The sequence below is a fragment of the Trifolium pratense genome, linkage group LG4 (assembly GCF_020283565.1).
Source record: "Trifolium pratense cultivar HEN17-A07 linkage group LG4, ARS_RC_1.1, whole genome shotgun sequence".
Classification (NCBI taxonomy): domain Eukaryota; kingdom Viridiplantae; phylum Streptophyta; class Magnoliopsida; order Fabales; family Fabaceae; genus Trifolium; species Trifolium pratense.
The window spans coordinates 41200143-41216481 of record NC_060062.1 but is presented as its reverse complement, the minus strand read 5'-3'; the positions used below and the strand labels follow the sequence as shown (position 1 = coordinate 41216481).

Sequence of the window (16339 nt, the reverse complement as noted above, 5' to 3'; positions counted from 1 at the left end):
GGAGCAAAATGAGATTTTTGGGGGTATAAAAGAAATGGGGGGTCGGGAGAGAAAAGTTCGACATATATTATTACATAAGAAAAATTGGAACAAAATACATCAAGGATCAAAGTTTAAACTTATACCAATTAATAGTTTTATGCAAAATTTCATCCTTAAGCAGTGCGAATGGAAAATCATTTGTTAAGAAATATCAACCATTTAAATAAATTTTAATTATCTCGATACTTAACCACTTCAGTTATGCGTAGAGAATATGTTAATTTATCAAAGTTTTTTTTTTTTAATAAATTTGACCATTGAATCATTATATATGGACACTGGTAAGTTTTTTTTTCTTTTGGTACAAAGACACTCATATAGTTATGTAATGAAAAAAACATATTGAATGGTGAAGATTTCCACTGTTGTGCCTAATCAAGGATTTCTCTTAACATGAAACATTAACTTGTATCTTAACATATATGGTTTATTCTTACAAATACTGGAGTACTAATTAAGAACTTTGGTAGTTGTTTGTTTGGTGCCATCATTAATTGCAGTTGCCCACCACCAACAAGAAAGCCACAAAACAATTCATTCAAAACTGACCACATGATTATAGATTACATACTCCACATGGGTACAACTTATTGCATGAATTCTACTACATCGGTCTCAATATGAAATATAGAATTGAGGTAGTAATATTTTAAGTCCATTGGTGTTTGAAACAAAGAATATAATGGCCTTTGAACTATAGTATAATATGATAGTAGTAAAATGTGTTTTGAGGAGTTAAAATCCTCTGTTGTATTAATCTACAAGTGGACAAGAATATATGAGCAACAAAGAATACCAAATCTAATATTTCCGAAAAAATGCAAAAGTGTAACCAAGTGGAATCTACCTTAATAATCTTCAAGTTCAAATAATCTCTTCTAACAGAAGCTTATCTTGCACACAGTGCATTGAGAAGGACATGAGCTAACATGAGGTCCACAAAATATTGATGACCAATTTGACCATCTCTCCACTTCATCTTTGCCGGAGCCCTTCCATAATGAACTCCATCGTTACACCGGTTATCATAATGCCACGGAAATGTCATATCAAAGTTATCAATCACACCTGATACAACGCCCGCTTGCTTCAATTTCTCTAAGAAAACACCATTGAACACCTCCATCTTGTTGGGATTAAATGCTAGTGATCTTGCGTATCCACCGGTTGCAACCGTGTTTCGGTAAAAGACTTTTGGCAATGTCAATCCCCTTTGCTTCACTGTCTTCATAACATCTTCCCAAAAAGATGCTGCGTACTCGGCTCCAACAGTGAATGCCCTTATATTACGAAAGTGGACACCATCATGCAAGCCGGAGTTCATGATCACAGTGTCCGGGATTGTATCTTCTGAGAAGTATTTCTTCAACAAATTTCGAAACCCTTCATTTCTCAGAGAATCCAATCCTAGATAGTTTTGTGTTTCATTCCAATGACCATTGAAAATGCTTGTAAACCTAACGGTTTGAGACGGGTCTTTTGGATTTGAAAAGTTCATGTCAAATCGTCTCGGGACAGAATGTACCTCAGGCAAGTCCAAAATAAAATTGAGCATATTACGTATCGTGTCAACATGATTTGAATCGCCCCAAAAGAAAATCCATCGATTCTTCAAACAATTCCAAGCAGACTCAGCCGAATACATCTTGAATGAGCAATGCGTCGAGTACACCCAACCATTACTCTCCAAAACTCCCAAAGAACCATCACACCAAGGAGCTTTACAAGGAAAATCCGATGCTAAGCATCGGTACCTACCATCATTGCCAACAAAGCAGTCATCATTCTTACCATGCCTTGTCCACCTTCCAACCCAAACATCCCTTTCAAAATCAGCAGCCTTACAAGTCTGCAGTTCCGGCATCAAAACATCACTCTTATAGAATCTAATAGCAATACTACGAACCATTCGATCAAAAACAAATCTCCACGGTGTAAACTTCAAACCTTCAAAATGTCTATAAAGCAAGAACATAGTAAGATTATAAACCCCAACAAAATCAGGATGAACTTGCAACGAAATTGAGTAAGATCCATTATTAAAATCCTTCACCAAAGGCCTAGATTTCCACGATTCCCCCGAAAGATCAGTCTCAAAGTAATCACCACCTAAACAACGAGCCTTACCCGAATCATCCAATGCTTGAAAAACAAACTCATGCACATCTCCAGCTGACAAATCTACCAAATTCCCACCATCAAAATCCAAACCAGGTATCGAAATCTCAACAGTCTTAGAATCTTTACAAGGTTCACCACCCCTAGCTAACCATCTAGCTAAAAGATTTGAAGTCAAATTAGCCTCTAATTCAGTTGAAACCCAAGTTCCAACCCCATTAACAAGATCAAAACTTTTTGAGTTTTTACCAAGTTTCTCAGCTAAAGTAACATTAACAGAAACATGGGTTTTATTGGGTTGGTTTTGATCTAAACTAATAGGAAACAGTTTTTGATTTGAAAGTGTAAAATTAGGTGAAGAATGAGGAAGATAGTGTGAACGACGATACCTTAAAGCTTGAAAAACATTCTTAACAGTGCAACCATCAATGCTCCAAACAATGAACATTCCAAATAAAACAAAAACAGTGAGTAACCCAACTCGCCATTGAAGTATTGGAATCGACCATTGAGTTGTTGGTGATGAAATAACTACTTTTTCCGGCATCACAAAGTTCCAAAAAAGATACAAATCCAAGAAAATCCAACAAATACACTAAAATCCAAAAGTTTGTTTAAAGAAGCACAAATGAAAGAAGAAATTATTGTTGTGATACTTACAAGGTTGAAAAGAAGAGTATGCAGAAAATGGGGTTTTGAGGTAAGTTGCAGAGTAAAGGGAAGAAGTTGTTTCACATTGGACTCATGAAAAGCATCTTTGGGAGGTTCTTGTACAAAAAGAACCCATCAACCTCAAAGTTTTTTCTTAGCTTATCTTTTTAGTTTTATTTATTATCATTATTCTTTCCTTTTTTAAATGAATGATTAAGGATGCGTTTGATAGCTAAAAAATAGAGGATTGGACAGGATAATTTTTGTTGTATCCTGTTTGATTTGAAATCGGTTATGAGACTAGACAAATTAGGTAGCAAAGGGATTTTTTATGCTTCACTGAACCACGAGATAACTTTTTGTCCACGGTACAACTATAAAAAATACGAAAATATTCATTTTATTTTTTAATATAAAAATATTATCATTCTATATCTCTCCGGTACAATTTTGTCCTGTCCTGTGTTATCTTGTTCTGTATTGTATTGTTCTGTCAAGTCCTTGCTGTTTTACGAATTAAACACAATTATTATTGGTGAACTTTGATTTGCTTTCAAATTTGGATTGTTTTTCTTCTTTATTTTGTGTTTTTGTTTTTGTTTTTTACAACCAGTTTAATCTGGTTCGGAGTCAATTCTGGCATCAAGTGGTTCCAGCCTCCTCCCGATCGCAGTTGTGGGGATCGAACCGTGATTCTTCCTATCCTGTTTATAATCAAAGCTTTAATTTTTTCCCCCCCTTATTAATTACTTTTGGTGTTGTTCTTGTGGTTGCTATTTATGGAAGTTGTAAGATTTAACACACTCCGGAAATTGGTTTGACAACATTACGTCCGCAATTTTTTTTTCCGGCTTTTCACCACCAGTTGAATCTGGTTCGGGGGGTCAGTTCTGGCATCAAGTGGTTCCAGCCCCCTCCCGACCGCAGTTGTGGGGGATCGAACCGCGGTCCTCCCTACCAAGTTCAGCACCAATCACCACTGAACCAACTAACGAGTGGTACATTACGTCCGCAATTTAATGATAAAGATTCACCGCCGTTTCTTGTGAGTTTTACATTAACCTCTGTCTTTGTATTTTAATTTTAATATTAAACTTGTTAGAGATCCGTGAATTCGCACGTATCTATTGACTTTTATTTGATATTTGAGTTTGTCAATATATTAATGTAAAAAATTTATTTAAGATTAAATATTTAAAAATTTGTTATATAATATTATTAAAATATAAGTTGAATTATTGTGTTAATTATTTCTCATAAATTTATTTATTCAATTTTTAATCTCATACTTAAAAGACACTCCTCACAGGGATGGACATAAGGGGGCAAGTAGGGGCTGATGCCCCCCTCTTGTCGTTTTATTTTTTTCATATACTTGTTCTTAATACATATGTACACATAAATTTATATTTGAGAGATGTGTTTAAAAATTAGTAACTATTGTTTGGTGCAAAAGATGTACCCACGACATAGTAATTGTAACAATTTACTTTAAAATATTTTGATAATATATATTATACACTACTAAAGTTCAAATTCAATTAAGTTAGTTCTGATTGTTTGCTACAAGTGAGAGATTATTTTAATTTCTACTATGAAGATTGTGAAAAATAGGTTGAGAAACAACTTAGAAAATGAATTTCAAACTAATTGTGTGATTACTTACACCGAGAGAAGAATTGCTAAAAAGTTTAATACAAATTCAGATGTTGATGAATTTTATGATATAGAACAATGTCGTGTACAATTTAGATAAACAATGTGATATATTTTTTATTTTTTATTGAGTATATTTAAATATTATTATAATTATTATTTATTTAATATTTATTATTTAGTTATTCCGGCCTCCTATTTTATAGATTCCTCATCCGTCCGTGACTCCTCATTCTCTGTTTCGAAGGTAAATGCTAACTTCCTTAGGTGACATAAATGAACTATGTAAAAATAAAAGACAAAACCAATGTATAAATTTGTTAATTATGAAAATCTAATTAAATATTTAGTAGCATCAATAAAAGAGCAAAAGGATCCAAGAGAATATGAATATATACTCCATGACAAGTTCTTTGTGAACTGGTTACGACAAAATTTTGTATTTTTTTATTGATTTTCTTTTATCTCTTTGTTTGTTTATAACTGTGTTAGGTAAATATTTATATGATGTCACATTTTTGTGATATTCAAATATGTTGTGAAAAACTTGACAAAAAAAATGTTGTAGAAAATTTAAATCTCACATTGAGAAGAGACAAATTCTTTATAATGCAATTGCAATCACTCTCACTCGTATTACAAGTTAATTTTATATTAATAAAATGCCAAAAATAAAAATTAAAAACAGTTTAAAGTTTGTTGAGTCGAGTCATCTACTATAATTTGGAGATGTTCACGGATACCGATAACTCATTAAATCAAGTGAGTCAATTTAATGTATATCTTTTCTAAACCATTAAAGTGTGAGTCTAATTCGAACCAACCCATTCAAATTCGAAGTGGTTTGAATTGGTTAACGGATTTATGATTTTAAATCCATGAACCCGCAAATCTAATTGGTTTGAAAAAATATTATATTTTCTATTTTTTATAATGTAGTGTAAGATTTATATCTATTAATTTTTTTATATATTTCATGTCATTTCAAGTGTATAGTATTATATATTTCTAGAGATAGTAGACTACTAGTACCATATATGACAAAGAGATAAGATAAACCTAAGAAAATAAATAATAATGAGAGAAAATAATTTGATATAGTTTTTATTTTATTTTTTATAATAGAGTAGAAGATCTAACTCATGATCTTATGCATATTACTCAAATTCATCTCCCTCAAGTGTGAGTCCATCCATTATTTTTAGTATGATCCCCTACAAACATAAGCTTTTTCATCTACATGCACTATCGTTGGAAATCCATCAAAGGGACATGCCGTCTGAACACCCTAGTGACAAAGATTTTCAACACAAATGTTGGGTTATGATGGGTCTCGTCATTGAACCTTGAACAACTACATAAGTGAGTTTGATACCACATCTTAGTTCAAAACCTTAAGACATTAGTTTTATGGATCTTCCTACTTATACCGTATTCGATGAATACTAGTAAGTCCTAATGTAGTATAATCAGTGAATACAAGTTTCATTTTCAAACAAAAAAAAATCAGTCTTGATAGTGTGCCCTTAACCTCAAGTGTGGAGCATCATCAAGCTGAAATGTGAACGTTGGCACAACAGTGCACCTCACCGACACCGACACACAACGAAGTATGAACTGTGAAGATTGAATTTTGAATCACAAACTAGCTAGCTAGCCAGCATCACAGAATGATAATACCAATAGCAGTAAGTAAAAGATAAAATATGTGGGACAGATGGGGCATTTATGTCATTAGGAATGTGACCACATAACATGATGCAGACAACCCCACAACACACAATACTTGTTTCTTTTTTATTTGTTGCCAGTTGCCACCAAAAGAGACATTGAAGCATGTCTGTTGATTATCACCAGAGCATCACAAATAATGGTCCAATTACCTTTTACACAATTGTTTTACGGTATTGTATTTAATTGATTAAATATTGCAAACTAGGCCTTCATAAAAAATTACCACCAATCTTTAATTGAAATAAAATATTATAGTCGCATTTGATTTTGATGCATAGTTCTTGTGAGATTATGAAAGAGGATAGGTGCACCGTTTAAGAGCTATCCTGAAAAAATCTCCACACCCAATATTTATATTATTCTTTCTACCTCTCATGTTTTCTTTCTCATCTTATTGTCTTGTCTCTTTCTTTCTCTTTTCCAATTTGCTGGAAACTCACTGCTGCATGTGAGAGAGGATCCAAACACATGACATACATGTGCTATACGAATGCTACGGTCATGATATTAAATAATTCAAAGAAAAAAACAATTTTTTTCCTTAAGGTAATGTATATTAGCATCTACTATTATATTAACAAAAAATAAGGCTGCAATAACCAACCCAAACAATGAAGAAAAAAAAACGACAAAAATAAAAGATTGAAAATATTGACGAAAAGGAAACAACTACAATAGCAACCAAAATTTGCTAGACACCTCCATTAATTCCATGGATCGTCCCAGCCCTTGGGTCCTTCTCTTTTTAAGAAGTCAATAATAGCATTGACAGCTTCTTCAACTCTGTTGGAAAGGGAGTGATTTCCATATTCGATTTCTACTTTCTCAGCACCTCCCATAGCTCTGCATAATCTGCACGTATTCAAAATGTACTCAATGACCATCATCATCATATATGTTGGCGTTCTTAAAATGCGGTTAATCCGGTTATTTAGCATACAAAAAGCACCAGATAGGAATAGAGATTTTACCGTTCAACTAGTGCTTTCTTATCAACATAATCTGGCACATACTCATCAGCCATTGAAAATATAACCTGCCAAAAAACCATGCCATACCAAGATGACAAACTTCAGTTAGACATTTTCTTTACTTACAAAAAAACTAGGCAGCTATATCAACCTATCACATCTCCTGTTTTGACTCCAAATTAGAGTAAGATCTACTTTGATTGTAGTAAAACTTGCTACATTTTAGAGGGCATTATAACTTTGTTTGATCTATATAACTGACGCCACTTATTGGGAAAAGGCTTTTAACATTTTACAAAATGGTATCATTTTACAATGAAGACACCAAAATGAAAATGATCAAAATGGTATCATTTCACTATGAAGGCACCAACATTTAGCAGCACTCAGGGTATCATTTCACTACAAAGGCACCAACGTTTAGCATCACTTAGACAAATAATGAGTTCCTATTGATAATTAGATGGTAAAAAACCATAAGCCCTCTTTTTTTGGTATATGTAGAATCACTAGCAAAGTATTAACTTATTATATCTTCAACCGAACTCCCAGACTGTTAAGAAGTCTCGCATCAGATGTCCCAAACCTCGGTTTATAAATTGGTGGGTGGCCCTATAGTGGAAACCTAGGTGACCAAACTAAACGGATCTTGGAGAGGCTCTGATACCATCTTAAAATTGAGAGTTGGGTCTAACTCAACCCTACAAAACCGGCTTGAAGGTGATGCTTGCCTCTAGGTAAACTTATATCTTCAACCCAGCTCCCTAACCATCTGAGCCAACTCTAGGCGACCTTTTAGCTTGTAATTTATGCCCTCTTATGTTGCCAAATTACATTTCAAAAGAGCATTATTGTATACCTTCTACATAGAGGAGAAAGAGGAAATGAACCTAGCAAGGGTTTTTCTTGGCCAAAAGTTTTATAGGGAAAAACAAGAACAATAATAATGTTACATGGATATATATGCACACCTGGCAATGTGTGCTAGACATATGCCCAAGTCTCATCCTCAATTGATCATCACTCAGGTCAGAGCTGAACAAGTCATCGTCACCATTATATGCACAAAGGGAGTGATACCTGCAAAAGAAACTGTTTGTTAGGAGAAGAGAAATAACATAAGACAAAAAATATCTTTTCTGGTGTATCGAAACAATGTCAATAATAATAAACAGTAAATAGTTCTCACGCATCAACAAGTTGGGCATGTGGTATTATTCCGCTAAGGAGACAAAAGTAAGGAGGGAGAAATAAGAGGAATAAAAGGTGTAAAAAACACATTGTCTTTTAAAACAGATTACTTAATAGGGGACAAGTAGTCTATTGGATAACTGATATATCCGAGTTAAAAAGTATATAACAACTTAAAACCTTGTACGAATGTACAGTATAGCACTGACTTCTTTGGAAGGCTGTCATCATCCAGATTTCGCACCTTGTGGCTTTTGCAAGTGACATGAAACCAGAAGGAAGGATACTTGGGTTTCCCAAAACCATTATTTGAAAGGAAATTAGGTTTGGGCGTTTGGCTAGCATATAATTCAAAGTATGATGAATATAGAAAAACAATCATACTTGTGAATTAGCAGGCATTTAAAAATTTAAAATTTTTATGCTACAGGTATTTCTTATTTGGGCATGCCCATACATAGGCAATAGGCACTCATTATTTTGACACATGTTAAGGCTGTAGGGGTCCTCTTTTAGAAATACACAAATCTTTGAAAAATGTTGGTATACATGATAATAATGAAGAGCAAAAGATTTTCTTCAATTGAATAACACTATTGGACTTCTATACATACAACCATTTTGGACTGATAAATGAAGAGCAAAAGATTTTCTTCAATTGAATAAAATTATTGGTTCTTTGTTTTTTTTAAAAAAAAAATAAAGAGCATCATTAGTTTCTAAAAGAAAACGAAGATTACACATATTTGGAATATTAGTATTTATACTGCTACATTATCTATGTACACTCTCACCTGTATGCAGTAATTGGGGCACAAGGATCTGCTTCCCTGGGCATTATTTCTGAACCTCGGCCTTCACTTATCATTTTAGCAGCCAAGTCAATCATAGTGGCTGTTTGAGGGAGTGTAGATTGATATTCCCTATCACTGACTGGAGCCTATACAATTAAATAGAAATAGAAAACAAAGCTTTCAGTGAGAGAGAACAGACACTATAACAAGTTATATATTGACATTTATCAAACTAAGCATCTACAATTTCATTTTGGCTTGGGTAACACTACACTCCAACATTTCAATCCTCTGACTTAAATATTTTAAATTATACAGACTTAGAAAACCAAAGTAAATAGGAGCAACTGATCCAAACTTATGCAGGGTTCTAAAAAACTGGGCAGGTCATTCAGTTGGTTAAGAGACTAATTTGCAGTTTGACGGCATAACCGTGGTCAAACTAATACGCACTCAGACTTACAATTTATCATATCACTACATGAATATAAATTTTAACATTTTTTAATTTTGTAATAGAATATTATTCTATTAATGTTAAAAATACTAAAACTTAAAATAAAAAGAAGTACTCCAGGATTACTTGGTTCTACATAAAAAGTTCATAAACTGATCTACTATCAACAAGTACCTGCAAGATGGCAGCACGAACAGCTCGGGTGCAAGCAAAATTTGTACGCATGTAATTCACAATGTCCTGGAGAAAATGATCAAACACAAGAAAAGTTTTTTTAACTTTCACAGAAAGCGCCAATAGCAAGAAAGGAAGTGGAAGTAAAGTGTGGTTCAGGATTTTAATGGAATAAAATATTACCTGACAACCAGTACTATGGCCAAGTAATGCCACACCTTCAGAATCTTCTTTGTTAATTAAATAATTAATCAGCTGATCCAGATCCTTAGCATCCTTCAAAATCAATTAACAAGCAATTGCAAACTCAATCATCAAGATAATTATTCTCATCAATCAGATGGAAATACTAATATTGCACTTTTCACTTAAACCTGAGAAAGAAAATAGAGCACATTAAAGCTTGAGAATGAAGGTCTTAAACGGCCATGATATTGAGGTAATGCATTCCAAATATACTATCTCCATCTTTATATAAAGAACTCTCTGAAGAAATTTACTTGTCCCTTTCTATAGGGCCCCCTTCAATAAAATAGTAACAATACTAACATTTGTTGTTTCAAAAAACAAGAAAATAGCTACATGCTTTTTAGTTCAAGGTCACTAGTTTAATGGTCTTGGGTTATCAGGAGGATACTTAGTTTATAATATTTAACAAAATGAATTACACTAGTAACACACTCTTCTCAACACACTCTTTTATTGATTGAAATTCATATATGTCCCGCTAAATTTATGTGGGGCTTACATGATTTAATGTAATCCATTTGAATTGCAACTAATTGAAGAGTGTGTGTTGGAAAGAGTGGGTTAGAGAGTGTGTTGCTACTAGCACCCCTCTTAACCAAAAAGCTACATTTTTTTTTAATAAAAAGATAAGTGCATTCTGAAATCTGAATACACTGTTGGTTGTGATAATCCTAAAGGTCTATAGTTAAATAGCAGAATACATTATTTACATAAATTTGATCAAAAAGTAAAAATTGTCTTTAGTTGTCGTTGTGAATAAATTCTGACCTGAATCAGATAATTGAACATAAATATAGAAATATAGAATTTTAGGAAATTCTGGATTCATGAATAAATAGTTCGTTTGATCCCTGAAATAAAGGGATTCAATTCATTCAACTATGTTGCAACTTAAATAACAATTATAAGGCTGAGAGCTAATCTCTCAAGTAACTCATACAAAACCCCAAGCATTGTTTTGGTCTCCTAAACAAAGAGCAGATTCTCTGCCACAAAAACCTAATGTAATCACCAAGAGCAGATTCTTTGCAAGGTTATGTTTGTGCAGATACTATGTATGCTATGCCAAGGTAAAAAGAAATTTCACATTTCACCGGAAGCTTACTTTTCATATTTTCAATATCAATCATATAAAGTAAAAGCTTGTTTTTGAGCTCATAACATGTCAAATTAATAAACAAAAAACTGTCAACTAGGAAATTAATAGCAACAGAACACTAGGAATTAAAGTTTAATTAATTACTTGTTGTAAACTGGAGGTGCCATATCCATTGTAAGAAGATGACATAAGAAATTGAACTAGTGACCAATTCTCGCGGTCCAGAGCAATTGCTAGAGGTTCTAAATATCTACAAGTGGAGAAAATGGACATTAGAACGAAACTCTTCTAAGGTTAATATCCTGATGCAGAGCTTAAAAAAGGGAGAGGTGAATGCCCCCATTACAGATATTCTACAACAACAAACTGGCCTTATCCCACTAAGTGGGGCAAGCTACATGGATCAAATGACGTCATAATGTCCTATCATATACCATATTTACAAATAAACTTATGATCATACCAACTTCTTGTAATTTTATCTTCAAATGAAAAAAAAGAAAACCATACATCAATTAAACTACTAGATATCAACACCAAGTGGATTAGAACCAATTGCTGTCTTTTAAAATTAAGTTGTCTTTGTAAAAGTTAAAACAATAAATTTGAAATTTACAAAGAATTATATTTATATTTATATAAAGTGTTTCACTTTATTCTTTTAACATGATAGATTTTTGAATGTTGGGGGAAAAAACTTAATTTTTTTTCCTTCTAATATAGACATACTATATTTGAGACACATAGAGGGGGTTGAGAAGCAGGCCACAGTTATATAGATCATCACAAATAAGAAACATTTTCTAAGCTGTTAACTCACAACAAGCTCAAAAGACAATAACAAAGTTCACGCACCAAAGGTATTACAGCGGCTTATATTGCTTCTGATACGTGTGAGCATAATGTTTTTTGTAATTATAGATTCACAGGCTTGATAATTTTTTTGAAGGATTGTACTAAGAATTCACATGCTTGAAAAATTCACACTTGCTTCTGCTCTTCTATGGCATACAGTCCACAAAAAATTATTCAATGCCAGAAATTATGAAATATTGAACTTACGCGGTAGCAAGAAATCCATCGGTTAATCCACCAATAAAAATAACTTGACGTTTGAAATCACCACTTTTGAAGGCAACCTGCAACAAATAAAAGAATTTATCACAAGGCACTTCACGAAAAACATAAAGGGGAAAAAGTGGATTTTAGAAGCCATAGAGAAAAATGTTATGTTATGAAGCACGGACACGAACACGGCGACACGACACGGACAGGGACACAGCGACACCGCTAATGTAAAAAATATAAGACACCGACACCGCTACATATTTAAAAGATATAAATTGAGAATTAAAATGTATACATGTAAATCTAAGTTGAGGAAGTTATTTCTTAAAAAAAGTTTTAAAACAAGATATGATAGTATTTTACCTTTATTTATCCATCTACTACCGAAAAAGCTAAAAATATTGTAATCAAAATGTAATGTCTTCAACCCCTCATTGATCAATAATGTTGTTTCAACACATTTTTAATTCTAGTAGATATGTCTGATATATGTCTAAGGTGAGTATAACCAAAGAAAAAACATTTTTTTTGGGACACTTGTGTCGTACGAGGGTCTTACAGGTGTCGGATACCGATCAAAGGAGTGTCAAAGTAAAGGAAAAATTATTTTTTTGGACACCGGTCTGAGCTATCTGACACGTGTCGTACAAGTGTCATACAAGTGTCGGACACCGCGACACGCCTAATCATAGAGATTTCCGTGCTTCATAACACTAGAGGTGTACTAATGATAGGTTAGGCCAGATGATGTGTGTCCCTTACTCGGCCCTAACAATATACTGTGCCAATTTTTTAGACTCGAACCTGATCCTTAACCGAATAAGGTATCGGTTCAATGAGGATGGGTCGATACAAAACTAGGTTGCTCCCAAGTCACCAAATAGTAATACATATTTACAAACATAACAATGTTTTTACAAATTCATTTGGCATAACTACTTCAGTCTTATATTAGCGCAAGGTGCAATGCAACTACTATACTATATTCTAGAATACAACTACAAGATACGATCAAAGTTTCAATTACGGGGAAATAAACACTGACAAAATATATAGCATAATAAAATAAGTCACCTAATAAAACAACATATATAACCCACTTGGGTTGGTCTGGTGGTATTGGCTTGGGACATGGGAGTGTGCTCCTCCTTAAGGTCTCAGGTTCGATTCTCTCTGGTGCCAATTTGTGTGGGCTTATTTAGCTTCTTCAAAAAATAAAATAAAACAACATATATTGTGTAACACCAGTAGAGCCCTCGATAACTAATGGAACGGGACGAGTGACCTATATGTCAACCCGGTCCCTGCTTCCACCTGACCATGACCAAGTTCGACACCCAATTTTGTCCCTATTTTTTCGGGTTACGGTCAGACCCAACCCATAGCTTGCAGGCCAGGAAGAGTTCATGGGAAAGATCAGGTTTTGTACACCACTATGTAGCACTGACATTTCAAATTGAAGGATTGTTCAAAGTCTAAAATGTATTGTGCCCAACAGCAAAATGACGCTGAAATGCAGTGACACCAAGAAAAAGGATATGTGAAATTAGATTAACAACTTTAGGGATGCTAATTTTTCTTCTCTACAAGAAAGTTCATCATCAAATTTACAGAGTACTAGTCTCTAGCGTAATCCAACACAAGGACCATACGAAAACGCAAGGTAAACTAGTCTCTAGCGTATTGTTAAGGGACGTATAATATGCATGTCAAGCACTGAAAATTGACAATTCAAACTGTTTCAGATTTGTTTCATTTCATGCTGAAACTGAAATGATTTATATTAATCTTATTATTAAACTTGATCAGGTGCCGTAATTACAATCAATTTAAACAACATGAAGTAAATTAGAATCTACAATTAAATAATTGATAATTTAAATCAGATCAAAAGCGAAAATTGATAATAAATAAAAAAACAACGGACCTGAATAGGATTAGGACCGTATTTGAAAAGAACTCCTCGGAGTTGATTTTTACGGCTTACGGAACCGGAAAAATCTCCGGAGCCGGAGGCGGATATGGTGGAGTTACCTGACATATTCGAGGTGGGCGACTTGTTACGGCCACCTCGAACGATTCCGGAAAACCAGGAGGTGGAAGAAGAAGAAGGAGACTTTGGTGGCGACTTGATTGAATTTGAAGGAATGATTGAAGGATTCATTGCCTTGTCATTTGGACATTGTATTCATACTGAAGATTAATCGATGGACTCTTTCGGTTACAGTTTCAGGGAAGAAACTTGCATGCGCGTGTCATCAATGTGTGTTCTTACGCGCGTGGAACTATCTTCCTGATCTGTTTAGCGCGGTCGTTGAACTGAACTAATCACCTTCTGGACATGGGCTTGAAATTCTCATGGGCTTTGTTAATCGATAAATTTACCAATTCAAAACTGCATTATTTTTTGCACTCCTGTTCTTTGAAAGTCTCGTAACTACGCTAAACTCACGGGAATTGGGATGAGAGAGATTTTATTAAAGAGAGGAAAGGAGAGGAGAGAAATTTTAAATCTTTTGTGTTTCGTTCAAATGACTTTTGTCTATTGAACCATAATGTGGGCTTATAATGATACATTTGCTAAAAGACAATTTCTTTTGCCACTTCCTAAACTTATTGCACGCCCCCTCAATTTTTAAAAGTATTCCACTCAAATTGTATTTTGCACGTTCGAGTTTTAAAACTTGAACAATTCTAGAACTCGAGCAACTTGTTTTGAATTATTAAACTCGAAAGCAAGTTACTTAAGTTGTGAAATAGATTCACACCATTTGTGACATGTATTATAGACTAAAATTCTACAATTGAGATATTATATGTAGATTTTGTTGTAAATTTTCAAAGAGTTGATGCTTCTCTCCGACATTGCATTGCATGAGGGTATCAAGGTAGACTAGAAGAGTTACAAGAGAAACACAATACAAAAACCATAAATAATTATACAAGGTCCAAACAAAGTATATGACTAGACCACCAGCTATGACAGTTTAAAGCTAAAGTACTACTTGTCGCTCTTAACCACCTATAAGAAAAAGATTGATCTTGTTCAACATGTGTTGTGTTGAAGATGTTGAGCCTCTGAACAATCTGTGGTTTCTCTCAGTCTACACAACTCACACGCAAGCTAGCCATGAGTTGCATGAAGGAGCATCATGCTCGTAGACCCCCTGCTGAAGTAGTAAACTGAACGAAATGATCTGATAGAATCTGAGCAGTCACTAATATGAAGAACCAATCCACGAACTGACGAGAAACCAGAGGGAACCGAAAGTGCTACATGATAGAAACAAATGTTGAGCCGACTCGGAAGTTATTTATATTATAGTTAATCTAATTATTTTTACTAATATATGGCCAGGGCCGTCTCAAATTTTGACCTCAAATCAAAGTGTCGTTCAAATAATAAGTGAGGGTATCAATAAAAACTACTAAGAACCATTTTGAGGCTTTGTGCAAAAGGTCTTGTTGCTAACATATGGACACGTGTTAAGAACATGCATCCTAGCTAAGAACACATATTATTGAATTCAAAAGTGAAAAAATTATACTATTGAAAAAAATAATATCTTAAACTTTTATAAAGTTGAATCTACGAATTTTTAGTTAGATATTTTTATATTGAGTTTTTAACATGTGTCGTTAGAGCTCATATTAACTTTTTCCATGAATTTTTGGGTATAATATGTCACTTGTACGTAATACTTGAATAAATATGAAACAAAAAAAAATTATACTAAATGTATACAATTTAAAGTTACATGTAAAAAACATTAAAAAATCTATGAAACAAATTAATCATGAAGTCTAGTGAAGAATATTGGAGTAAATTTCATTTCAATTACAAGCTTCGTTGACCCTTTGAAATATCAGTACCACCATAAAAATATACTCACAGTCACCGGCAGTGCTAGCCACCAATGTTATGTTTGATTTTCATTTAGATAACTGTTAATGCAGAAAAATAGACAGCACTTAAAAATCTAGAATTAATAAATGTAAACTAATCCTTCATCCTTTTGAAACATCATTTTTATAATTTGGCCAGACGGCTAATAAATTAACTAAAAATGACATGACTTGTGTGAGAATTGAGAGATACTTATGAGTGGAAATTGACTTTATTGAGACACTAATC

At 33.6% G+C, this 16339-nt stretch overlaps 2 protein-coding genes across 2 annotated transcripts; both read right to left on the bottom strand.

Annotated features, from left to right (window-relative positions):
• Positions 1–560: 560 nt before the first annotated feature.
• LOC123919615 lies at positions 561–2995 on the bottom strand. Its single transcript, XM_045971576.1, has one exon. It carries the CDS (start codon positions 2705–2707, stop codon positions 932–934), a length of 1776 nt encoding a protein of 591 aa, XP_045827532.1. The 5' UTR covers positions 2708–2995; the 3' UTR covers positions 561–931.
• Positions 2996–6716: 3721 nt separating this feature from the next.
• On the bottom strand, positions 6717–14499 carry LOC123919614 (UPF0613 protein PB24D3.06c). Its single transcript, XM_045971575.1, has 9 exons — positions 14132–14499; positions 12199–12275; positions 11281–11386; positions 9972–10064; positions 9789–9854; positions 9158–9303; positions 8144–8252; positions 7173–7237; positions 6717–7053 (listed from the first exon to the last, which is right to left on the bottom strand). Exons 1-9 carry the CDS (start codon positions 14366–14368, stop codon positions 6906–6908), a joined length of 1047 nt encoding a protein of 348 aa, XP_045827531.1. The 5' UTR covers positions 14369–14499; the 3' UTR covers positions 6717–6905.
• Positions 14500–16339: the final 1840 nt, after the last annotated feature.